This window comes from Poeciliopsis prolifica, unplaced genomic scaffold (assembly GCF_027474105.1).
Source record: "Poeciliopsis prolifica strain line A6 unplaced genomic scaffold, Auburn_PproV2 SCAFFOLD071, whole genome shotgun sequence".
NCBI classification, from domain to species: Eukaryota; Metazoa; Chordata; class Actinopteri; order Cyprinodontiformes; family Poeciliidae; genus Poeciliopsis; species Poeciliopsis prolifica.
In genome coordinates this window covers 411,996-438,639 of record NW_026562446.1, presented here as the reverse complement: position 1 = coordinate 438,639, position 26,644 = coordinate 411,996, and the positions used below count along the sequence as shown (strand labels likewise).

The window sequence follows — 26,644 nt, the reverse complement described above, 5'->3', positions numbered from 1 at the left end:
GGAAAGGAAAGAAAGAAAATGGTGTAAAAAGTTTCAGTTTCGCTTCAACCGGACGAAACCTTGACCCCCCCGACCGGTCTGTCCCGGTTTGTCCCGGTTTGTCCCCGTATCTCCGTTTCTCCGTCTTCTATCATGCTTTGGTACAAGTGCTGGACGCCGAGGACTGGGGCCGGGGCTGGCGCCGTCGTCTGTCCATTTGTCCAGGCTCCGGCGGCGGGCGTTCATGAAGAAGTTGCTGACTGTGGTGAGTTCGAGGCCCAGCTGCTGCGAGATGGTGAGCTGCATCTCTTTGGACGGCCGCTTGTTCTCCTTGAAGATGGCCAGCAGGGTGCGCCGCTGCAGGTCGGTGAAGACCAGCCGCGACTTCTTTGGTGTGTTGTTGCGATCCTTCCCCGTGTCCTGCTCCTTCCGCTTGCATGCTGGGAAAAAACACAGGGCAGGAAATCGGGTTTGGGAAAGAGGAAATATTGAAGTTACTGTTTGTTAGGATTTTGATATGTTTAAATATTTGTTATTCAGTCTCTTAAAAACAAATTCCTGCATTTATTCGCCTTAAGTTCTTTGAAGAATAAAATGTTTGAGTTTGTTGCACAATTTCCAACAAAATTACAGAAATTCATGCAAAACTAAAACATTCTCACAATTTTACTTCAAATTTACTTCAAATGTCTCAATAATGTGAAAATTTATAAATGTATGAATATGTTGGGTTTTTTAGCATTTGTTGTACATTAGTTTGAGAAATTAAAATAATTATTTAATTTTTTCAACAATTTGGTAATTTCTGAGATTCAAAAGTTGAAGATTTGCAAGAAAAATATAAGAAACTGTCAGATTTTTAAAAGTCAGAAATGTTTCTGAGTCTTCTGGCAGAATTTCTTCTTTTCTTTTTTTCCAAATTTGTCACATAAAAAAACTGAATTGCTTTCATTTAATTGAAGAGCTGCAGGTTGTAAAGTTTTAAAATAAGTAAAATGAGGTAAAGTTTTGCAGTGAACAGCAGAAAGTTGTTCAGAGCAGATAAAGCCACATTAACGCCTCCTGCAGGAGGTCTGGGTGCGTTTGATTTGATTACCTCCATGAATTAAGTATGCAAGAGTCGGAGCCCGGCTGATCAATACGAATCCGGTTAAAGACTCGGTAACAGAACTGTTATGTAAGGGGAAGCTACCCTCACTGTAAACACACACACACACACACACACACACACACACACACACACACACACACACACACCGCTGCGCTGCTGTGTCAGTTCATCACATCTGCATCACCTCTGTCGGTTTTATTTGGAAGATGATCCTGTTTTTCTGAGCCGAGGTGAACGAAGGGGCGTTTAAAGCTGTTAGTTCCTGATAAAAGCAGACGGTGGCGCTGTTGATCTCTGGGTATAAATGAATCTGTTTGGAAGACAAATGATGGTGATTGAACTCTAGAAACAATGAACCATAATCCCAGTAGGAATCTGTTAATGTTCAACCAGCTTCCCCTCCTATGAATCTGTTTCCTCATAATGTGTAACGTTTTATTATTCTCTGATCAATGTCTTTACTGTCCTATAAATCCCAGGATTCCTTTCTCAGCCCGCCTCGGTGGACTCGGCTTCCCGGTTATCGCCGTTGATATGAGCGTCAGGAACATCGTGTACCTCAGTCCAAAAATCAGTTTGTTTAGTTTTTGTTGGGTTTAGCTGTGACTCAGTGCTGGACCGGACGGATCCAGGAAACAGATCCAGGAAAATGGATCCAGGAAAACAGATCCAGGAAACGGATCCAGGAAACGGATCCAGGAAAACAGATCCAGGAAACGAATCCAGGAAACGGATCCAGGAAACAGATCCAGGAAAACAGATCCAGGAAAACGGATCCAGGAAACGGATCCAGGAAAACGGATCCAGGAAAACAGATCCAGGAAACGAATCCAGGAAACGGATCCAGGAAACGGATCCAGGAAACGGATCTAGGAAAACAGCCCCGCAGGCGTCACCAGACAGAAACACCAAAACTTAGACGTCAGTCACTGGACAAACACATGATTTGAACCCCAACGACAGATGAATAATCTGCAGTATTATAACCTTAATCTGTACAACCGAACGTTACTACTGACAGAAATGACAAAGACGACAGGAAGTAGTAGGAGGATGATGACGCATAGCAACACATTAATGACTATATTGAGAGAAATAATAATGTTGTTTTGAGACCATTTTCATGCCATATGGTACAGGAATAAATCCTCAAAGATCAATAATTCTAATGAATATTTAACTCTGGAACTGGAACAAGTAAAATGAATCAAAGCGTCTTTGGAAACAAAACTGTCCTATAAAAGCTCCAAACTGAAGAGTTTTTGGAAGAAAGAAAGAAAATTCAAAGAACAATAAATCATATTATAATTTCACATGCGGTTAATTGATTAATTGTAACCGATCGCATTAAACTTATTTACATGCAGTTTTATTTCTGAACCCAGAGGTGAAGCCAACGACCCGATTGGGCGTTTCTCCCCCAGTCTGGGTTACAGTGAGGATCAAACACACGACTGTATCCTTCAGGAGGGGTTTTCTGCTCTGAGGGGGGTTGTTCTTTAAATCGATGGGGCTGAATCGATGCGGCAGGGATCCTCTGCCTTTCATCAGCTCCGGGTTGGAGACGCCGTCAGCCGGTCGCTGACGGCGTCTCCAACACATCAGCAGGAAACACCAACTCAACACTTTCTGCTGTTTTCTCTCAGCTGCTTCGTCACATGGAGGTTTTCTGTCTCCTATTAGAGGCAATAAACCTTAAAGAGGATAAAATGATGAACAAAATATCCTCAGAGACGATGTGCGTCCAACAGGCTTCATCTACAGAAATCCATCAACCTCTAAATGAGAAACAGATCATTTAACAGCTGAAGCACCAAACATGCCTTAGTTAGCATTAATAGCATTAGCACTGAAGCTAATGTTTATGTCACTAGGCAGCTAACGTGCCAGGTAGCATTGTGGCTAGCTAGTTCAGCTTCCCACGATGCATTTCCTTTGAATGTTTTAAATATCTACTGCAGAAAAAATGTGTGAATAATCTGGATTCACAGAAGAATTTATGACAAGTTTCATCTCATTATGACGCGACAAGCTGGTTCTCTGAAAATGGAAAACTTTCCAAAACCCGATCCAGAAACTGTCTCTGATGAATCAGCGGGATGAAGATTCGATCCTCAAAAAGAAACTTTCTGCGTTTTGTTCCAACAGAAATGAAAACTTTCTTCATTTGATCCACATCAACCGATTCATTTTCCATCATCCAACCAAACAAAACATGATTTCATCATCATCATCATCACCATCATCATCATCATCAACATCATCATCACCATCATCATCACCATCATCATCATCACCATCATCATCATCACCATCATCACCACCATCATCACCATCATCATCATCACCATCATCATCATCACCATCATCATCAACATCATCATCAACATCACCATCATCACCATCATCATCATCATCACCATCACCACCATCATCATCACCACCATCATCATCATCATCACCATCATCATCATCATCATCACCATCATCATCATCATCACCATCATCACCATCATCATCATCACCACCATCACCATCATCATCATCACCATCATCACCATCATCATCATCACCACCATCATCACCATCATCATCATCACCATCATCATCATCATCATCACCATCATCATCATCATCACCATCATCACCACCATCATCACCATCATCATCATCACCATCATCACCATCATCATCATCATCATCATCATCACCATCATCATCATCATCACCATCATCATCACCATCATCATCATCACCACCATCATCACCACATCATCATCACCATCATCATCACCATCATCACCATCATCATCACCATCATCATCACCATCATCACCATCATCACCATCATCATCACCATCATCATCATCACCATCATCACTATCATCATCATCACCATCATCATCACCATCATCATCACCATCATCATCATCATCATCACCACCATCATCATCATCACCATCATCATCATCATCACCATCATCACCATCATCATCACCATCATCATCATCACCATCATCATCATCACCATCATCACCATCATCATCACCATCATCACCATCATCACCATCATCACCATCATCATCATCATCATCATCACCATCATCATCATCATCATCATCACCATCATCATCACCATCATCACCATCATCATCATCATCATCACCATCATCATCATCATCACCATCATCACCATCATCATCATCACCATCATCATCATCATCACCATCATCACCATCATCATCATCACCATCATCATCACCATCATCATCATCACCATCATCACCATCATCATCACCATCATCATCACCATCATCATCATCACCATCATCACCATCATCATCACCATCATCATCATCACCATCATCATCATCATCATCTCTTTCCCATCTGCTGCAGTAAAACTGCTGAGTCTCCATTAAATCATCAAAGTTTCTTTCATCAGTTCAGTTTCTCACGTCTGTTTGCATCAGTGGAAAAGGGGAGGTCAAGTGCTCCAATCTGCTCCTCTGTTCTACTTTAAAAGCGTTTTCTGCTCTTCACATGAATGAAACTGAGTATTTGGTCTGAAGAGCCAGCGCTGCCGCTCTCAGCCGCTCTTCACTGGATGAACCAGACGATTGGACCGTCAACAGAAATGGAGTCCAGCGTTTCAGTGGTGGAGAAAACGGCTCCTTTCAACACTTTTGATCTTTCTCTGATTGCTCTTCAGGACTTTTTGAACTGGAAACACTGATTTGTGCCATGATGACAGAAAAGCTCGGTCCACACATTAATCTATGAAAAGTAAAACATTTTAATGTGCTTTGGCTTTTCATCCACACTAAAACTCAGAGAATCAATATTTATAAAAACTAAAGTGGAGATTGAAGAAAACTTTGGAGATTTTCAGATAATCTGCCAATATTTCCACATAAATGCAGAATTTCCAATGTGTCCGAATAGTTTTACATTCTAAAACGTTCTTTAAAAGAAGTTAAACATACAAATGAACATCCTGGTATTTAACTCCTAACAGGAAGAGGTGATTGTCCTGCAGCTCTCTGATTGGTTCTGAGCTCACCTGCAGAACTTGGTACAGGAAGTCGACGTTCAAACCGGCTGATTTAATTTTCATCTAATTTCCTCAACAGTTCAGCAGAAACAGTGAACTGTAATTAATTACGGCGTCCTTCAGGGTTGTAAGTTTGACCCACTTTTTTTTCTTAAACTTTCTCTCTTTGATCGGTAAAATGAGACAATCATTTCTAAATCTGCAAAGACACTGATTGCACATATTGTTCAACATTTTTAATTATTATAATTAAACTGTTTCTGCTCAGTTCCAGTATTTTCCCGTGAAAACCAATCGGCAAAACAAAAACGCAGTTATTTGATCAGCGACGTGTTGAACAACGAGCTCAGATTCTGCATCTATCAACCATCATGGATGTCAGTTTTATCATTGAGCCAAAACATAATCATGTTCTCCTCATGTAAAGCCTCCATGCTGCGTTTCGGTGTTAAAGGTCGTGTTACAGGAGTTAAGTTCATTATTAAAAGTTGAAACAGGAAGTGAGTGAGTCAGTGAGCCTTGGTTTCATCTTACAGCTGGAGGGAGAGGAACTCGGTGGAGTCATTACAGCCTGTTTTTATCCTCACCACAAAGATGGATTACAGCTTCGACACGACGGCCTCCGTCTCCGCGGACGAGTCAGACGGACGACGACCCAGAACCAGAACCGAAAAAACTGGAAAAACTGAACCGGAAACTCATTTTACCCCAAAAACCTGAATAATGCATCTAATGTGGTTTTTATGCCATCCGGCCTGAATTCATGTCAACAACTCAACGATAAAACCAGACTGACGAAAAGTAGAATCATAAAAATGATCCAGAGATGAAATCCAAACATTTCATTTAAGAAATGAAATGAGAAAAAAGTCAAATAAAATTTAAATCATGAGAATTAATTTGAAATAATGAGAATTTTTGGAATATATTTTAATTTTTTTTAGCTTTTCCTTAAAACTCCATCACTGCATTTCACTCAAATACCTTTAAACCTCATTCTACTTGGCTCTCCAGTAGCAGTCAGTGCTGCAGTGCATCTAAAGAAGCCTCTGACTGAAGACTATCACGACATGCTAGCAGCTCAACGTTCAGACAGCAGAGTAACTCGTCCTGGACGACACCATCAGCTTTGCTAATCCACCTCCTTTGCTTTTGCCGCTTCTCCTTAAATCTCGCCCAGCTGCTGTCAGCCATCTTGTTACTCCTGGCATGAAGCTAACAACTTAGCATTAGAAATGAGGAGATAAATATTTTTCCAGTCTGCCTTGCTGGTTTTTCCTTTTGATTTAAATCCGTCTCCATTATCCCAGCATCTCTCCTTCCTCCTCCATCATCTTCATCATCGTCTCCTCCAACATTCCCAGCGTCTCTCCTTCCCTCTGTGTCTTTATTGCACCATTACCACTTAAGCCCTGGTATCCATTACACAGAGGGCACATAAGTGCAGGGTAAGTAATAGTCGCCCTTCAAACGTACACTCCACTGCTTGGCGCCGCAGCTTTGGATGCCGCAGCGCTCCGTTTGGGTCCGGTCGTTAATCAGCTCGTTAATGGCGGCGACTTTTTCACGACCGCTGGCCGTCGCTTCGTTCCGACGTCTCCTCTCTATAATTCACCCCAAAGATTTAATGCACAAGTTTCAATTTGTTTGGAGTTTTTTCTCCCGATCGCAGCAGGTCGAAAATTTACATACACCCCAACTGAAACGAGACGACGTTGCCCACAGCATGATACTGCCACCACTGTGGTCTGTTGGAGTTTCTTTCCACAGAAACTGAGTTTGAGTTTTAGTTCAAATTGTTTTTCATTCAGTGGAACAAAATCCAGATTTTATGAACAGAAAGAAATACTTTGTAATAAAATGACTCAAAGGTCAGCGTAATAAAAATACTTTTCAAAAAAAGTCACTCAAGTAAACTGGGTTACGACCCAGTTCTGCCAATAATCAATAACCCGATATTGATGTCTGGAGAAACGTTTGTTGGTGAAACAAGACAAACATGAAGTGGTTGGACCAAAATGAGCAGAACGTTTGAGAAACTTGGTGTTCCAACAGAACACAGATCAGAAACACATCAGAACCGGTTCTGGATGGGTTCTTAAGCAGAAGTTAAGGTTCTGGAAGAAACATCCAACAGACTGTCAGGAACATTCATGCATCATGTTCTAGGTAATTAATCAAAGCTGCTTTCATTTATATATCAGATAAATGTAAACAACCTGTTTTGATGAAATCTTTACAAATTTGGTTTTAGATTAAATGAGTTGACAGCTTTCCCTACATGAACAGTAAACGTTTGTTTCTGCTCAAAGCTTTGAGTCGAGAGCGAAACCTTCATCCTGATGCGGCGCGTCGGCCTGGCGAACGCTGCACTCAGACACACACCAATATTAGCACTTAGCAATCAGCACCGTGTGTGTGTGTGTGTGTGTGTGTGTGTGTGTGTGTGTGTGTGTGTGTGTGTGTGTGTGTGTGTGTGTGTGTGTGTGTGTGTGTGTGGTCATACTTAATGCACCACCATGCTTTCGTCCTCCTGATTTGAGAAGATAACCGGAAATGGAGCAACAAACTGAAGCCACTTTGTTTCTGGTTGATTCTCCTTCAGAGTCGTTTGGATCAGCAGAATTAAAGTCCAATAAAAACAATAATTCATTTAAACGTTAAATATTCCAGTTCTTCTTCATGTTGCTGCAGAAACACGTCCTGCTGCTTCACATGAATATGAAACATTAATTCTGATCTCAGAATGCTAATCCGCTAACAGGGAAGCTAATTTTATTTGCTTAGCGCTTTTGCTAACATTGTGAACATTTCGTAGAAATGAATATTTCTGGATGTGAATTGTAATGTCAAAATGAAACTGCTGCTTTTAAGGGCAGATTGAATTTGAATTGCATTGCTCTTCTAACATTAGCTTCTGCTAAAGCACCATGTTGGTGTGGTACACTAGCATTAGCCTCCACTAAATAACATGCTGCGCATTAGCATTAGCTTTTAATAAATGTCCTGTTGCCAGCACTGTAGCGTTAGCAGAACTGATTATTTTAACTTTTAACTGTTGCTGAAATACAATGATTTGATGGCAACTCAGCCGTCCCACAGCATGATGCTTCCCCTACCATGAATCTTTCAATTTGGCTCCAAACTTCTTGACACTGCAGCAAATTTAAACTCAATACTGTAGATTTTTATAACCTGGTTTTGAACACAGAAAACTATGAGATAATTTAAGAAAACCTGAAATAAAATGAATAAATTGATATTTCAGCTGATGTAACAGAACAAAGAGGGTGTGTGTGTGTGTGTGTGTGTGTGTGTGTGTGTGTGTGTGTGTGTGTGTGTGTGTGTGTGTGTGTGTGTGTATGTGTGTGTGTGTGTGTGTGTGTGTGTGTGTGTGTGTGTGTGTGTGTGTGTGTGTGTGTGTGTGTGTTGGGGACCTTTGTCCAGTGAAGTCACTCCAGGCCGTGTGGACATAAAGATCATACACTGATAAACCATCTCTGCACACACACACACACACACACACACACACACACACACACACACGCTCAGTAATGTATCTCAGCTTGTTTACCAGGGCAAACGCGTTGACCAATCACAGCCACTGCAGGCTCAGTGATGTCATCGAGCCTATGAGGAAATGGCCTCAGAGGAGGTTTGATGTCATCCGCCTCCCTCAGTTTCCATGTTTTTCTGTTTTCTGTCCTCCAGCTCAGTGTTCGTCCATTTAACAAACATTTAGACTGATTATTTTTATTACTAAATTTTACTCATTTTAAAACAACTAATAATTCAGTTAATGGGGACATTCTGTTTAGATCTCAATCATTTTTGCTTTGTTCAATTTTTATTGTGCTTTAATTTCATAATAAAGAGCAAAAGATACAATTATTGTATGTTTATGTTGGTAATTATGGCAGAGCTGCATGTTTAGACAACTGACTACACTGAACAGCTGAAGAGTTTCAATTATTTTGCTTTTTGATGATGTCAGAATAAACACCTGGTTTTATTTAGGAGCCAAACTATATTCAAAACTTTAAAAAGATTGCAAAAATATTCAGTTTGCAGCATTTTAACACCAGATTTTTGTTAGAATTTTATGTGACAGAACAAAAAAATATGATTTTCTGCTTATAGATAATGAAAACATGGCATTAAAAAATTTTATATTACATCAGACTAAATAAAAAAATATTTTATGGGTTGGAGAGCAGAAAATCATATTTTCTGCTAGCAGTTAGTGAAAATATACAATAAAAAAATTAATATTGAATGAAAAAAAGCTATTTTTTTCTCCCAACAGAGATGTGGGCTCAGTGAGAAGTAGCTATGTTTAATGCCTGGCTAAAAGTTTTTTTTTTATTATTTCCCTTCATCAGAAAAAGGAAGATGGCCGCCGAGGAAAAGTCCTGCAGAAACTTTCATCTGGGCTGGAAAAGCAAACATCTCTGTGGAGGTTCAGAGAAAACATTCAGTAACTTTTAACCTGCTGACTGTTGACAGTCAGGATAACGCTCTGTTTGGACACGCCACACACACACACACACACACACACACACACACACACACACACACACACACACACACACACACACACACACACACACACACACACACACACACACACACACACACACACACACACACACACACACACGCACAAAGCCAGACTAATAGCTGATGAGTTAACGACTTTGTTTCTTATCAGCGGCGGTTTTTGGAAACCAGAAGCCGTGGAGTCTCTGGGCGTTCTGCTTCGTCAGAAAACACAGTCCAGGATCAATAAGTCGTATCGTAACGTGATTGATCCGAAGGAGCTCGTTGGGCTATAAACGGACATCCTGGCAAACCGCTCACCGCCGTGTTTGTCTCCCAACGATCCGTGGAAGCTGATCCGAGTCGATCGGGTTTCCTGCTTCCCCCGCGACACGAAGCAGGAGAGAAAACACAAAATAAAGGATCAAACTGGTCATATTTTCTGTTTCCTCCACTCTGAACTTCATGAACACAGATTTATGGCTGAAAAGACTCACTGAATTAATTGTGATTAATCAAATTAATCATGATTAATCGCTTATTTCAGTATTAGTTCACTTATTTAGTAATTGATTAATCAGAAACCGGAGTAAACGGATCCAAAAAAATAAGTAATTTGCTGAATAAACCAAAACAGTCAGAGCAGTAATTTAGCCAAAACTGCACAAAAAATCTAGAAATTTTACATTGAAGATGAAAGTAATCGATTAATCGTTAAGTGTGAATACAAACCCAAACAAACAGTCAAGAGCAGTAATCAAGCTAAAGCTGCACTAACCTTACAGAGTGAACAGGTGAAAAGCTTTTCCCAGACCAGTTGAATTCATAACAAATCCTCTGAATTTATTTGCCGGTTTTTCCTCCCAACTGGATCCCCGACCCGCTCCTGCTAAACCTGTCTCCATTAAAGGCTGTAATATCTGCAATTGGATCTCATCCAATATGAAACGTAACCCAATAACAGACAGATTCGGCCTAATGAATCCAGTTATGTGGAGCAATCAAATCGAGGAGGATTCCCTTCAAACCCATCCGCCTGATACGCATCAAAATGGCTGCTTTTTAATGCTTTTACTGACAAATCTGGAGGAGGTGAGCAACACACAGGAGCCACCGTCTGACCTCTGGAAACTCATTTTCTGTCTCTGGATATTTGGGTTTTACTTTTCCAGATAAAATCTGCTAGAACCTCCGTTGTTATTGTTTAATATCGATTTATTGGAATTCTGAGCTCCAGAATCGAGGACAATGAGGTGAATCCTGGAGGAGTTTGATTTGGGTCATTTACATGTCTGAGCATGCTCAGTAGGACAGACGTCTGCTAAATGAAACCATGAAGGAGAAATCCCTCATATCAGCTAAAAGCACGGTGGCAGAGGAGTGATTACTGGGGAAATCTAAAGGTACGGAAAGCCATTTCAACATAAAATCAGCTTTGTCTGACTGTAATTATAGCTAAAAGTGGGCTTTAACTAGCCTGAATGATCATTTAACGACCTCTGATGCTTCCATGATCAGTTCTAACATCTATACAAAACATCTATGCAATTAAACAATGGTTCATCTTTGAAAAGCAAAAGTGCACAACTAACAAGAATGCAGCAAATGGTTTCTGGCTTGTAAGTCAACAACAAAACATTCGTCTTTTCCAGCAGCCATTTTCCAGCAGATACAGCGGTAAACCAGCTGACCAAATGTGCTGGAGCTCAGGTTAGGTTGCTAGGTAACAGTTTGCTGCTGATTTGTGACGTTACATTCAAGAAGTTCAGTTTCCATAAAAAACCTGAATGTATTGAGAGAAACTGGTTGAGTTTTTTGAAGCATTTTTGTTGTTTTTAGATGCAGAAGAAACACGAATGTTATTTAATTAAACGCTGTTAATTAAATAACTAAAGGTGAGGAGCAGGAGATTTATTTTTAACCAGTTGAAGCTTTCTATGTCTTTAATATAAAATGTTTATATTTTTGTACAGATTTTTATTAATTACTGCTCTGAATATGTTGTTCTTCTGGTAAATTGTCTTTTTTTCTGTTTACTTCAGTTAATAATTAGTTACAAAATGAGTTGACAATTATTTCAATAAGTGATTAGTCACGATTAATCACGATTAATCACGATTAATCATGATTAATCGATTCAGCCCTAATTTACCTGTGTTAATATTAGATGTTTTTAGGTGAAGTTTGACTTTTGAAACTGTTTGTTGTTCTTGAATCATTTTATTTGTAAAAAAAGCAGAAGATTAAAAGCATTTCAGAATTTAAGACGAGTCAATGTCACATTATAAATGCATATGAGGATAATTATGTATATTTTATGAACTTAACCAGATTAATGTGAGCTATAGGAAGCATTGCAACAATAAAGTTGCATTAATTTATGAGAGGACAAACTTTTAAGATGCCATAAAAGCTGCAGAGTGGATCCTTCCTTCCATGATGCGTTCAAATGCAGCTCGTCTCTCTTTTTTTTTTTTTGCTTTCGTTGTCGTCCATCACTCCCCCCCTCATCCCCCCGTCTCTTCCAGGAACCGGTCTGGATCAGGTTCCTGCAGATCAATGGAGATCTGGGTCCGCACCGTTTACCTTATCGCTGCCAGTATTAATGCTCTTTTAATCTGCTCGGGATTACAGCCATCGATCCACGTCATCTATCTGCCCCAATGCTGCCTCACACACACACACACACACACACACACACACACACACACACACACACACACACACACCACACAACACACACACACTTCAGGGAAAACGCAGTGTGAACGGAGAGCAGGAAGAACGACAAACACGTGTTTCTGTTCGATATCTGAGTGTAAACGACTTCATCGACTCCAGAGATGAATCATAAACACTGAGAAAGAAAATAAATAATATCTGATATTTACTCTAGTTTGCTTTCTAATTAAATGATTAAATTAAATCAAGTAAAATACAAATATTTAACATATAAAAAAGAAATTTAAAAACTAACTCTAAAGTTAGTTTAAATAAATTATCATAAATAAAATTAAGAAAATAAAAACAAGTCATTTAAAATTACATAATCAAATATAATCAACTTAAAAAAATAACAAAAAATCTAAAAATGTAATTGAGTAAAAATTTATTTAAAACTAAAATATGTAACATTAGAATTTAAAAAAGTAAATAAAAATGCAATATTTTGAAAATATTAAAAACATTAAAGCAAATTAATTCTTGAAATTGTAATTAATAGAATTTAAAAATCAATTTAGAAACAAAATAATGAAAATAAAATAAATTCACAAAAAATATTTGAAATATAATTAAGAAAAGCTCTAAATAAAAATTATAAATTTTGTGATGAATAAAAATTAAACATTACGTCTTAGGGAAGAAACTTGTGCTGCAGCTTTAATGCAGGATGAATAGAAAATGTGTAAATTAATATAATACACAGTAAATATGACATACATAGAAACAAAAAGGAAAAACTATTCTTGGGAATTTAAAATATCAACTGGATAAAATTATTAAAAATAATTATAAAGAGTTTCTTGCTTTATTTCTGGCAAAATGTGATAAAAATGATGTCAGCTGCGTTTATCAGACTTGATGTCGTCGGTAGAAACTGCATATGATTTCACAGCTGAACTGTGACACTAATAATAATATAATAATAATAATAATGAGTCGAGGAAACGAAACAGAGAAAAGAAACAACAGAAACAAAAATCCGACTGTTTCTCTGCAACATGCTGGAGTTTTAAAATCACTCATTCAAATCAACACAGCTAATTAAATCACACAAGAATAAATAGAAATATCTGATGTTATATATTTCATCTTTATGCCTTTTTTGCATTAATATTTATTTTTCTATCAGCACACCATGTGTTCAGACTTTGTTTCTGTTCCACGTCTTTGTCTACAAAATTTATTGGAGAAAACTGAAAAAATAAATCAAAATCTGAGAAATGTCGACTCACTTTTAGTTGTAACATAATGTATAGTGTTAATTAAATTAGCCAATAAAACAGTCTTTACATTTTATTCTGGGATTTTGCTGACAGGAGTGAAAAATCAGGCATGTTTGGAGCTCCGTAGCTCAGTGGTACTTTTAAACAGACGCTCAGTTTAAACGTTGGACTTTACGCAGCTGGACTGTTTTCACTCAGATCAAACTGGATGTTTTTAGATTTTGACTCTGAATGTGAAAATATTCTGCCGATATTTAAGCTGTTTCCATGGCTGCAGCTTTATCTAAACATGGCTTCATCAAAGCGAAGGTATTTCTGTCTCCTGTCAGCCGGTGTGTCTCTCACCGCCGCCGGACTCACGCGTTTCTGCCGGACCCTCCCAGAAAGCCATGAGGCCCAAACTCCAATTCAGTCTCATTAAAGAGCAACTAAAAGTTAAAACCTTTTTATCCTCACAAATATAATCAATGTTTTCAAAGGAAATAAAAATGAACAACCAGAATCTTCTCACCGTTGGAATATTTCTGATACGGTTTATAGTTTATGTGTTTATTTATTTTTCTCTCCCTCACACAACTTCTGCTGTTTCCAGACAAAAAAACTCAAATCGTCATAGTAACCCTTTAGCTGCATTTTATGACATTTATGACATTAAAACTATTTATTTCAAAATGTTGGGAATCATTTAATGTTACAAGACGGAAAACTGACTGGAGCCCAATTTGATTTAAACTGAAGGCTAATTAAACAAAGTCTGATTTAATCTGGGATCATTTCAGTATTTTTCAGTTCAAACAGAAAACGATGAATAGTTTGAATGAAACAAACAAAGGATTTTTTTATCTTAAAAGGGAAATAAATTTATTTTGGCTAAATGACTGGTTTTCTTTCAGCAATTGTCTCTTTTCTTGTGTCTGAACACTCAAGCTAGTGATGATCAGTTAATCACGATTAATCCGATTAATCCGATTAATCGTTTCAGTCCAAATACGAATGTTTGTCTGACGATGTGAAAAATCAGCAGGCAGAAACGATGAAACGGTAACCTGGCAACAGATGCAGCAGGTCCTGATTTCATCTGGAAAACATTTGAAATGTTTTCAACACAAAGCAGCCGAGCGGATTGGCCGAGCGTTTCCTTCAGACGCCTGTCACGTTTGATTTGACCGCCCTAATAAAGCTGCGACAGAAGCATTTTCTCATCTGAGCCCCGGCCGCTCTGGGCTCTGCAACAGCGCCGCCGCCAACATCACGCCCTAATTGATGTGGACAATCAGGAAGGACAATCACTGCAGCGCTGCTCCCTGCAGAGCTACGAAATATTTCAACTGTTTATCACAGAAACACAATATGATCTGAAAGAGATTATCTGATTTCTACAATACAGATGTGTCTCTTTGCTGCTTTCAATGCATTTTTCAGATGCATTTAATTGAAATAATTTGCATTTCCAACACCAGATGACTCTGGTATATCTCTAATATAAATTTTAAGGCAAATGAATGTTCTACAATTAATCTCAGCGTATTAGAGACTCTGCATTGTCATTTAAATGAAGCAACATGCCAAAAATAAACATTATTGAACTATTAGTAATATATTAGCAGGTTATTTCAGACGTTTGCTGTGATGTTTTTAATCCTGAACTAAAATCATGAGAAGTGAGAGACTAACGTCATGAACCAGTGACTCTGCCCAGCAGAAACTCCGTTTACCGTCCAAACAGCAGGAAGTTGGACTTTACCCGCCTGAACCACCATCTTCATCATCACAGTTTACGTTTTTCTTCCAGTTTCATCACAGAATGTGCAGCTTAGATTTACTCAGAAACTTTCTGACCCAAACTGTTTTCACACCAGTTTCGTCTCCACATGTAGTTTAAACACCAGATGTTTGTTTCCTTCCAGCCGGTTTCAGTCTCACTGCTGCAGGATCTGCAGTTTCCTGTCAGATTCCCTCAAAGTGCCGAGAAAACTCGACCAGCCTCCTGGTTTCTCCTGTTGTGTCCCAGTTTTCTTCACATGGGAACCAGACGGTTTCTTTATCCTCTCGTCTCTCATAAAACACGTCGGACTCGTCAAAATGTCCGGCTGTCAGCAGCAGGAGGTTCTGATTCTGACGATGTTTTCAGTGCAGCTCGTCGTTGGTCCACAGCGACTGTTTGATTTAAATTATTGTTCTTATGGCTGGTGAAGGAAGCTGCTTTATATTGTGCAGCAGTTTTTCCTTTTCATGTTAATCTATTATTATAACAAAACTAACAAGAGGAAACAGAAGTTTCATTGGATGAATAAAAACATCCAAGAAAAAAATTTATAATAAAATGTTTAAAACGTTAAAGTGAAAAGATGTGGCCAAAAAATACTTATGATTAATGAAATGTCCAATGCTCTAAAAAAAAATCTAAAAACATTTATAAGTGTGTATTTTAATAGTTCAAACACCAAATATAATTGATATGCATTAATACGCAGAGCAGAAACAGCAGAAACAGTCTGAGCACAGAAGCTAACATCTACAACTTCCTTCTGCTTTTGAGGGCTGAGCCAATCGGCTCAAACACTGAACTTTATACAGCTATATTATTAATTTGAGATTGTTGTGAGTATAAACAAGAGTCAAATATTAGAAAATTATAACATTTTAGTCCATTTTAATGATGCTACTGAGCAGCGGATCAGTTCCCCCCCACCGATGGATCAGGCACCAAAGCTGCTCCGCCCAGGGCCCACATCCTGTTAACTCCGGCCCTGCTGGCCCAGCAAAGCTTTTAAAATATAAACAATAAATTTCTGTACCAAATTAGAGCTGCTCAAAACATCACATTTCTAAATGTTTCTTACAAAATCAATGTGTGTAAAATTATAACAGTTTTTACTGTTTTTATTGTCCACAGTTGATATTTTTATCCAACCAAGATCAGAAAAAATGCAACATCAATGCTGCAATCATTTTAAAATGTAGCAAAAGTGAAGAGCAGCCAAATGAAGCGAGGCGTTAATTTCAGAACGTGGCTCTGACTGCGCTGCATCACTTCAGGATGTTTACCGACTCATCAGCGGGAATAAAGTTGGACCCAAACTTCGTCACGTCTCACTTGCAGCCTCCGGCGCTGCTATCGACAGGCTGAGACAGAGATAACTGTATCTGTCAAATCTTCTCACACGGACACAAACAAACATCACGAGTCTCCTGAAATCCACTATCACTAATCGATGGCGGCCTGCGCGTGTGCAGGAGGTCAGGGGAGGAACCCTGAAATGGACGCAGGCTCTCATGGTACCTGCTGGTAATCTGCTTCATAAAGCCGAGTCCGGCCTCATTAATAATGCACCGGCGCTGCTGCTACAGGATGCATAAAATGGAAAATATCTCGGTTCCAGATTTGCTGCACAATTTCACCCTAAGTGGATTCTTAAATCTGCTTCTGGTCTGCATTAGAAAGGTCATGTTTACATCTGCAGCAATCCTTCCTGCATAACGTTCCACATGAAAATCATTAATAAAGTCATGAGCGTCCATCGCATCACTGAGGCTCAATGTACATTTACATGATTTATGGTCTTCACTTTGGTCTCAACCGAACCTTTTCTCAAGGACAAGTTTGGTCACAGAGGTTTTATAATTCAGTTTATTTGGTTTTTATTGTTATTTATTTTGAATATTTAAAAGGTTTTTTCAGTTCTGCTGTTAAATGTCTTTCAGAATTTATTGATTTTTCAGATGTTTTTGGAAATTGAAAGTTAAACGATATTATAATTCATCATGATAATTTCTGGGACCATTCAGAAAACATTTTTGTGACAGGCCTACTCATGTATGATGGCTCTTTATTTATTGGAATTAAAATGCAAATCTTTCAAAATCTGGAAATTTGGTTTTTAGCGTCACAATTTAGTTTAATTCTGCCTGTTTTAAAAACAACAACTAATAAATCGACATATAATCTGAACAATCATTCTTTGAGATTCTTTAGAAATGTAGACTGTGGACCATAATATTAGCATTAGCATCTCTGCTGCTACATGTTTTAAGCTTGATTAGCTTTGCTGATGAGCTAACTCCTTTTAGAACAACATGAACGCAACAATAGTGTTTTCCAGCAGTTATGAACCAGAAATTAACTCCCATTGGACAAAAGCTGTGATGTTTTATATAAAAGCATAAAAAGTAATCAATCAACTTTCGGCTTAGCACATTAAAATCCATGTAGCAAAATAATCTAAATGAACGTATTAAAGGCTCAGCTCTACTTTTTACTCCTCATAGAAGTCATAGACCTCAAAATGAGCAGTTATAACCTTGAAGCATCAAAAGTTATCAAAATCTTTTAGCTGCATCAAACCAGGCGGGCGCAGGTTCTCACCATAGGAGAAACAAGCTCACAGCTGAACCAGACATGCGACGCGTCACCACAGATCAGCACGTTCAAACGGTCATCTAGTGACGTCACTTTAGCTCCACCCACTAAGAACAGGAAGTGACGTGTTTCGATGGGGGAAGTCCTGCTTTTACACTCAAACTCGTGTTTCTGGTGACAAGAACGTTTGATTCCAAATCACACATTTATGAACCGATTTTCTGACAACTTGTGAGGTCAAAGTTCATTAAACATTCACTTCTTTTTTTGGGAAATTAATATTTTAATGTTAAAAGTGAAATAATTTGCCAGTGGACCAAGAAACTTTTCACCAATATTAAGGAATTGCTTTGAAACAACCTTCCATATGTTGCTGAAAAGTTACTTGTAAGTTAGTTTTGTATTATTTGAAGTTTACTAAGATGCTTACACAATAAGACAAACTTATCTGGAAAAATGTGGCATTTTTGCAGCAAGTTTACTTACATGAAATATGCTAGGAAGAGTCAAAGTTAGAACACTGTCCTGTCAAACATGGTGGCGGCAGCATCATGCTACGGGTCGGTTTGGTTCTAGTGCTTTGGAAAATATTAATACAGTAGAGCAGAAAAGGCCAAAAACCTCTAAATCCTTTAATATCACCTCAGATAACAACAATGACTCCAAACTCATCCAGGATTTATGGATTGAAAGTTGGATCAGAACCAAAACCAACCGATTCTAATTAACTCAGAGCCAAACGTTGACATTTCAAGACATTTTGTGGAGAAACAAGTTTTATCTTGATGATGATAATTAAGTTCAGGCTTTCTGTCATTTTTCACTGGTCTTCAAAGGCAAAGCGTCCAAACAATGGACTCCTCCTTTCCGTCTCCCTCCCTCCATCTTGCCTGGTTAACCCGGCTGCGAGGTGAAGAAGAAGTGAAGTGAGCAGACCGAGGCGGGTCATGCTGAGATTCCCATCAATAATTCATCGGGCCGCTGCTGCCTCTGCTCTTGTGTTCAATTCCCCTACGACCACATAATACCTCCTCCCCCCTCGCCGAAGGAGAGCGAAGGGAGACCGGTCCGAGGAAGGAAATGGAGAAAGAAAAGGCTTGGAAACGAGATGGAAGCAGGAGGAGATGCTCAAACTGTTTCAGGTTGCAGCTGCATGCTAAGCTAGCTAAATGAGAGGAAATTAGCTTTGAGATCCACAAATACTGTAACATGCTGATGCCTTTTAGCACTGAAATCACCAAAACGTCCAGGATTTATGTTTCTGTTTGCTAGAATCATTAATTTCCTGTTTTGTTTATTTTCTCAAGTCCAAACTCTGAGCTAACAGACCTGCTTCGTTAGGATCCCATCAAAAATGAGAAAAGATTATCATCAAAGCAAATAAATTAATTCTGCAACTTTTCTTATGATTTTTATAGCAGTTTGACTCATTTAACTGCAAATAATGAGGCAGAGAAGCGTAATAAATCTAATAGAAACTCCTATGTTATCGTTTAATGCATACAGTATTTTTTTTAACTCATTGGAAGATATTATGGGTTTTGAATTAAGTTAGCATCAATATTTGCATCAGAAAACATCAAGACAACGTAAAACAACTGATTTTCTGTCAGTGGCTCATAAACTCACTTCTCACTTCCTTCTCCTACTACTCTCCAATTTGCATTATTTCAACTGTTTTTTTATTTTTTTATTTCTGTCCATAGAAGCTAAACCTGGTCTGGCCTTCAGTCTTAATGACATAATGCCAACAACTAAACTTCCTTCCTTTTCTCCCGTCACCATAATCATTATTATTTTTGCTTTTCAGCTGGAAACGAATCAAATATTTAATCACAACCATGTTCAGAGATAATCAGCAAAAATGATGACAAAAAATGTTTCTTTTTTCATGGTTTTAGAAACACAGTAAATGTCCTGGGGTCAGGAACCAAACCTCTGACATGTGGAGAACCAATTAAAATTTTAGGTAAATTACGACATTATTGAATAAAAAACAAAGAAGAAAATCCTCTTAAAAGTCTCATATTAGCAAATAATCCATTAATTTGCTGCATGATTTGTTTTTCTATGAATAAATAGAATAGTAATTAAGTTGGATGTTAAAAAATAACAAATTAGAGAGAAGAATTAAATGTAATCGGTTTCCAGTTCCCTGCGATGCTGCAGTCCTTGTCTCCTGGTCTGGGGAAAATTTGCTTCATCTATTCTCTCAGATTCACTGCCCTGACCTTTGACCTCAGCTCTATTGGGTGCTTGTAGCTTTGCTGATGTAAGAATTGCTCCCTTTGTTCTGACAGTCACTGTAAAAAATACCTGTGAGGCTGAAGGAGCTTAATTTGATATTTTTACAGAATTAAAGATGAAAACAAACGTGCATATTTTTAAAATGTTGAAAATGACAGAGAACTATTGTTTAAACACTTTTAACATAGAATTACATTATTTTAAAAACTGATTGGCAAAACAACTGGAGTCAGTCATAAATACTCGACTTATTATAACTAGGATAAATTCCATTATTGGTAATAAACATTACTGAAATGTTGAACTTTAGCCGTTCATGTTAGCATAACATTTCAATGTTCAGGTGTTAATGATGGCTTCTGTTTATTAAACAATAAAGGTTTATTTTGGCTCAACAGTTTTGAATCTTTTACGTCTCATTTTAGTAGAGACGGGTTAGGGTTGGGGTTAGGGTTGGGGTTGGGGTTGGGGTTAGGGTTGGGGTTGGGTTAGGGTTGGGGTTGGGGTTAGGGTTGGGGTTGGGGTTAGGGTTGGGGTTGGGTTGGGGTTGGGTTGGGGTTAGGGGTGAGTGTTTGGAGCAAACATCTAACTTCATTAGCTTTCATATTCAGTTATTTTTCTTAGTGAAGACGTTTTATTCATTCTGTAATTGTTGTCAACTATTGTTTGAATCAACTGAAAGGTTCAAATTAGCTGGTTATCACTGTTAGCAACCACTGATTATTAGCTAGTGGTTGTTAGCAACCACTGATTATTAGCTAGAAGCCTTTACGTATTTATTAGATTATATTAGCAAAACAGTTTTAATGTTTCATTCTTTGTGTTAGCTAAAGAGTTTTTGAGATTCAGTTGGTTATTTTAGAAAAACAGTTCTGGATGTTATCTACTGTATACTTTTAGAAAAAGACTTTCAGATATTAAATTATTTATGTTAGTAGAAAAGTAATGGGTGTTTATCTGTTAGCTAAATATTTTTGGGTGTTTATTTGTGTCAGCAAAACAGAGACAGATGTCAACCTTTACAGTTTAGCCAAAGAGTTTGGAAAGTTGGTTTGCAGAACAACTATGATATTAAGTGGGTTAGCTTGGAGTTTTAATTGTTATTATTGGAGTTTGTTCACATTATTCATTATTGTTCACATTATTAATTATTAGCATTTGAAACTGTTTCAGACGTTCCGTTAGCTAAAATCGTTTGGATGTTTCCACATTCGCTGAAAGGTTTGGACTGTTCCACTCTTTGTTTTGGATGAACAGTTATGTCATGTTGGCTGCTATTTATTTTTACCGAGAAAGTTTATGATCGATGGTTGTCCTGAATATAGTTTTGAAAGTTCAGTTCTTCATATCAGTTTTATTGGTCATCTTAGCTAAATATATCTAGATGCTAACCTTGTTAGCTCTGGAGCTACAGATCTGTATTGCTAGCAAAATAATTTTGATTTTCAGAAGTTTAACTCTTCCTGTTTCCTGACATGTTAAAGGAATTTAATTGTTCAGCTAAAGACAAATTTTGGTTTTCAAACGCTTTATGCTAACATCAGTCAGAGTCCGATGAGTCAGTTTCTGTTTTTCTGTAACTTTCTGGTTTAGACAAGATTAGCTTGAAGGTTAAAGAGCATTTCAGCTGCAAAAGACGATTTATTAGTTTCTAAATCTTGTGAAGAGAATCTGTTCTCAGTGAGGAGAAGAACCTTGAAGTGAGCAAATGACTCCAACTGATCGGTTCCAGCACATTTTACAACCCGGCCGGACGGGAGGCGGCTGCAGCCTCCCTCCGCCTCCCGCTCCTTCGCTCCTGTCATTTCCTGTGAACCTGCCTGATGAAGCAGCTGTCTGGAAAATCAAAGAACCGCCTTAATGAAATCACAGTCAGATTCTGCAGAGATAATCTGATCCGGGTCATCGGCCCACTTATCAGAACCGGGAAAACTTCAGCACTAATTTCTGATGCATTCTTAAAGAGCAGCAGCAACTGATACAGTAATAAACCAACAGTTAGTTTCCCTTCTGGAGAAATGTCATACATTACATAACAATACGGGCAGACATTTTAAATTTCACGTGATCAGATATGATCATAATTCCAGCAAACTGTAAAATTAGACGTAATTTTGGGAAAACATTGACTTTACTCCTATTTTAAAAAGACAGATTTAAACAGAAATGTTTCTATTTCTACAGCATTTATGTAGCAAAGATGCAGGTGAATAGTTGAAAATACTTCAAAATAAAAGAGAAAAATTTAATTTTCTCAACAATCAGAAGCTTTAATTAGCAAATTATAAAATATTTACTGAGCTTTTCATGCAAATTTGCTGTAATTTACAACTATTAGGTATTTTTTCACAAACTGTTACGCAATCAAATAATTATTAGGCTAATTTTACTGATTTAATTCATTACATTTATATTGGTCACATTTGATATTTAAGCTTTTGTTTATTTTAAAGAGGAATAAAGAAAACATTTAAGGAACATTTAAAACCTGATATATTTACATTCTAAACATAAAACATAAAATGTTTTTAAAATCACTTGTTTTGTAATTAAGCTCTATTTTTAGCTAAAATTCATTATTTTTCAGATTCTTTCCTCCTCAGAACTGGACTGTTTGTCAAAAGAAGAAAATAACGAGTTGAGCTCGACAGTCTGAGGAAATATTGACATGAACTGAGCAGATAAAATGCTGCTGAGGCCAACAGAGATAAAGAAGGACGACTGTGATTCGCTGCACATGTTGCCAAACATCCCAAAGTTCAGGCTGTGATTGTGAAACGACCCAAAACAAAAACAGGTTGCAACACAAAAATATTATAATTAAACCCTGAAATTAATAATTCACGTGAAAGAAGCGTAAAGCAGAGCAGAATGTATTTTATGTAAAGTTTTTACGCTGCAGCAGCTGAAATTATTGAATTATGTATTTTATAAAGAAGCTTATTTTCATTTTATTCAGATTTAGCCATAATGTTTTGAAATACGTGTTTAGTCAAAATACAAACACATTTTCTTCCTCAACAAATCTGAAATACATTAGAATAATAAATGCAGATTTTTTTAAATTAAAGTTTATATAATGTCACAATAATTTTACTCCTGAAGAAAGCTGCTAAAATCAGTTCGTAAAACAAAAATGTAAATTAATTGATTTAGAGCTAAATAAAAAAGAAAAATAACCAAATAATATTCTGTATTTTTTAAAACAATATAATGAGGCATTTTAGGCATAAATAAAAGTCTAAAATATGACAACAACCAGAGCGTTTTCACATTAATAATAATAATAATAATAATAATAATAATAAATAATAATGAGGTTAGAGCCACCGAATGAGACGAAACAAACAGAAATGCTCCAGTTTTGCTCCAATCTGCCCACAAATCAATCAATACAGCGAACAGCCGGAGCCGGAGAGGTTCTGCAGACAATAGAGGACTGGACTCAAACCGGGTTTTCCTCACTAGAGGGGGCAGCAGACCCACCAACACATCCTCACAATCAGCAAATCCAACAGCAAATATTCCTCCAGCTCATAAAACTGAACACATTTCATTAACACAACAGTCCTCCTCATTTTAATTCTTCATTTGTTTTCATTTCATTCATTTAACTGAATATTGGAGGTAAATTTTATTATTTTTCTGTTTTCGGCTCGCAGGGAGGAGGAAACCTGGAGCGTCAGAGCGGGAAGAGAGGGCTGATGGAGGGAATCCCACCACCTTGTCATTTCCTATCGATCCGGGTTTGTTATTGATCAATAATGGTAATCAAAACACCAGTGATCCCGAATAATCATCCACTCAGACGAGGAGGGCAGAGGAAACCAAAACAAAGCCGCTCAGTGTGGGAATTTTCTACGTTTCCTCCCAACCAGGAAATCAATAACAATAAATCAGAAAATCTAACATTAAATCGTCTTTTTAATATTTTTAACTAGACCTGATTCCAAATAATTATTTTTATTCTGAAGCAGGGTGTACAAACTTTTTGTTAGATGAGCCAAAAGTATTGAGTCAATAAAATTAAAATGCAGCAAATAAAGATTTTTTTGGTAAAGAAAATGGATTTTTATTGACTGTAGAAACAAAACTAAAATAGGATTTTGCAAATTTGAAATATTCAATTGAACACATTTATTTTCTGGATTTCTGTCTTTCTTTCAAAACGTTTGTTACTTTTAGCCAAGAATTTATTTTTACTTAAAAATGAAATAAATCTGATTTGGATGCAGCAAATTAGGCTCTGGACCGAAGTTATTCTTTCTATAAAAGACAAATATTTGTTTCGTATTTAACACCCTGCTGAAATACTGGGAAAAGTAATTATTTGATAAAACGTGATTCACACAAATAAAAAAACTTTTTTTTACAAATAAGTGATTTTTTTGCGGCAGCCAAAAGATGTTTCAAGCAACAACTAAAAAAAACAAAAAACTTTTTTGCCAAATAAAAAAGTTTGTTTGTCAGCCTGAAGGAATTTTAGTAACAAAAAAGAAGAAAAAGAAAAGAAGTAAAAAAAAAAAATAACTATTTTTTGCCAGAAGATGAGTTGAACAATAAATAAAAAACTTTTTTGTCAATAACTCTGTTTTGTTTTATTTGGGGATTTTTTTAGCCAGAGTTGATTTTCGCAAAATTATGTAAATTAAATAACTAATTAATTCCTCTTTTTTGTCAAACGATGCCAAAAAAATTATTCCTGATGAAAAATAACTCGGGCCATTATTTCAACAAGGTGACAATTCATCAATAATCATTTTTATGCTGATTAAAATTGGAAAAAAGTGAATTGAAAAAGTTAATTAACAAATGTATATTTTCTGTTAACTGAAGTCAGGGGGGCAGGATAACTAAATCAATCCTGGGGCCACCAATTGACTTCGGACGCCCCTGTTCTCAGATCCAGAGCCTCCAGCCTCCCCCGGGCTGGAGGCTGGAGGCTCCAGCTCTTCTACTCCATGTTCTCCGGGTTTCTCCGGGTTTCTCCGGGTTCCTCCGGGTTTCTCCGGGTTCCTACCTGCCAACCTGAGCGCCGACATCCGCTGGAACTCGGGCTCCTGCAGCCACTTCCACATCCTCCGGAAGGTCTCCCGGCCGGACTTTAGTTTACTCCAGGGCTTGGGGTTCCGCAGCAGGTCGGACAGCGTCCCCTGGGAGCGGCACAGCACCCGCTGGGCGAAGATGGCCTGCGGGATGCTGTACCGCTTCAGCTCCGCGGTGATCCTCTGCGCCACCTCCTTGGTGTTGATCTCCTCCAGCTGCCCCGACCCGCCGCCCCCCGCCGTCCCCGAGGAGGAGGGCGGCCGCTCCCGCGTGGACGCCAACACCGGCCCGTGCGACGGCGACTGGAGGTGCGGGTGGGGGTGGCCCGGGTGGTGCATGCCGTTCAGGTGCGGCATCATCCCGGCCGGCGGGCCACCGAGGCCTCGGTGCTGGTGGTCGAAGTTCAGCATCTTGTCGTGGGTTGCGTGCGAGCTGGAGCCGTAGTTGTGGAGCCCCTGCTGGGCGCTGTGGATGGAGCCCAGGCCGTTGCCCAGCACCGGGGACAGGCTCTGACCCATCCCGGACATGTGGTCCTTGTACGGGCTGTAGATGTTGTTCATCCCCGGCAGCCCGCGCTCGTCCCGCATCAGGGTGAAGCTGCCGCTGACGTTCCCGGGCAGCCGCTGGTGGTGGTGGTGGTGGTGATGGTGGTGGAACTTGTCGGACACGGTGGAGATGGGCGGCAGCGGCTGCAGCGGGGTCAGGGTGGTGTAGGTGCCGCTCATCCCGGGGGACGCGGCGTCGCACGGGACGCTCATGCGTGGTGCAGCGGCAGCGACAGCTCCGGCCGGTACTCCCCGCTGCCCTCCAGGATCATCCCGGACACCATGGCCGGCCGCGGCGCCAGGTCCTGGTGGATCCGGAGGCCCGAGGAGCCGCCGCTCATCAGCTCCGCGTCAGGGCCACCCCGCCGTGGAGGCTGCCCAGGCCGTCCATTGTCATGTCCGGGTTCATGGCGTACGCGTCCAGGTCCTTGGCCAGGCATCGATAGGCGTTAGTGTAGGCAGTCTTCATTCATCTGTCCTCTCAGTCCATTGGGTCGAGCGGAATCGTGTCTCCTGCTGCTCCGGGATGGGTCAGAACCGGTTCCCTCCTCCTCCTCCTCCGGCGGCTCCAGCTCTTTGTGTGTTTCTGTGGATCAGACGGGCCTGTGCGGCGGCTCCCCCATATCCAGCCCTCTCCTCCTCCGGTGCTGCTCTGCTCCTCGGAGCGGAGCTGTCCGCGGTCCCTACCCGGCTCAACCCACCCTGCTGCGCGGGAGGAGGCGGGGGACGGACCGGGCCGCCGCTCCGGGGAGGCGCAACTGGAATGGCGGCTCCGCGGACCAATCAGAGCCCAGGAGGGAGAGGTGGGGGGCGTGG

At 39.2% G+C, this 26,644-nt stretch overlaps 1 protein-coding gene across 1 annotated transcript; it reads right to left on the bottom strand.

Annotated features, from left to right (window-relative positions):
• Positions 1–37: 37 nt before the first annotated feature.
• LOC129352020 (one cut domain family member 2-like) lies at positions 38–26,455 on the bottom strand. Its single transcript, XM_055020840.1, is given in 5 exon segments — positions 38–168; positions 171–419; positions 25,258–26,043; positions 26,046–26,186; positions 26,189–26,455. Coding segments are annotated over 5 exon segments (1,323 nt in total). The 5' UTR covers positions 26,298–26,455; the 3' UTR covers positions 38–130.
• Positions 26,456–26,644: the final 189 nt, after the last annotated feature.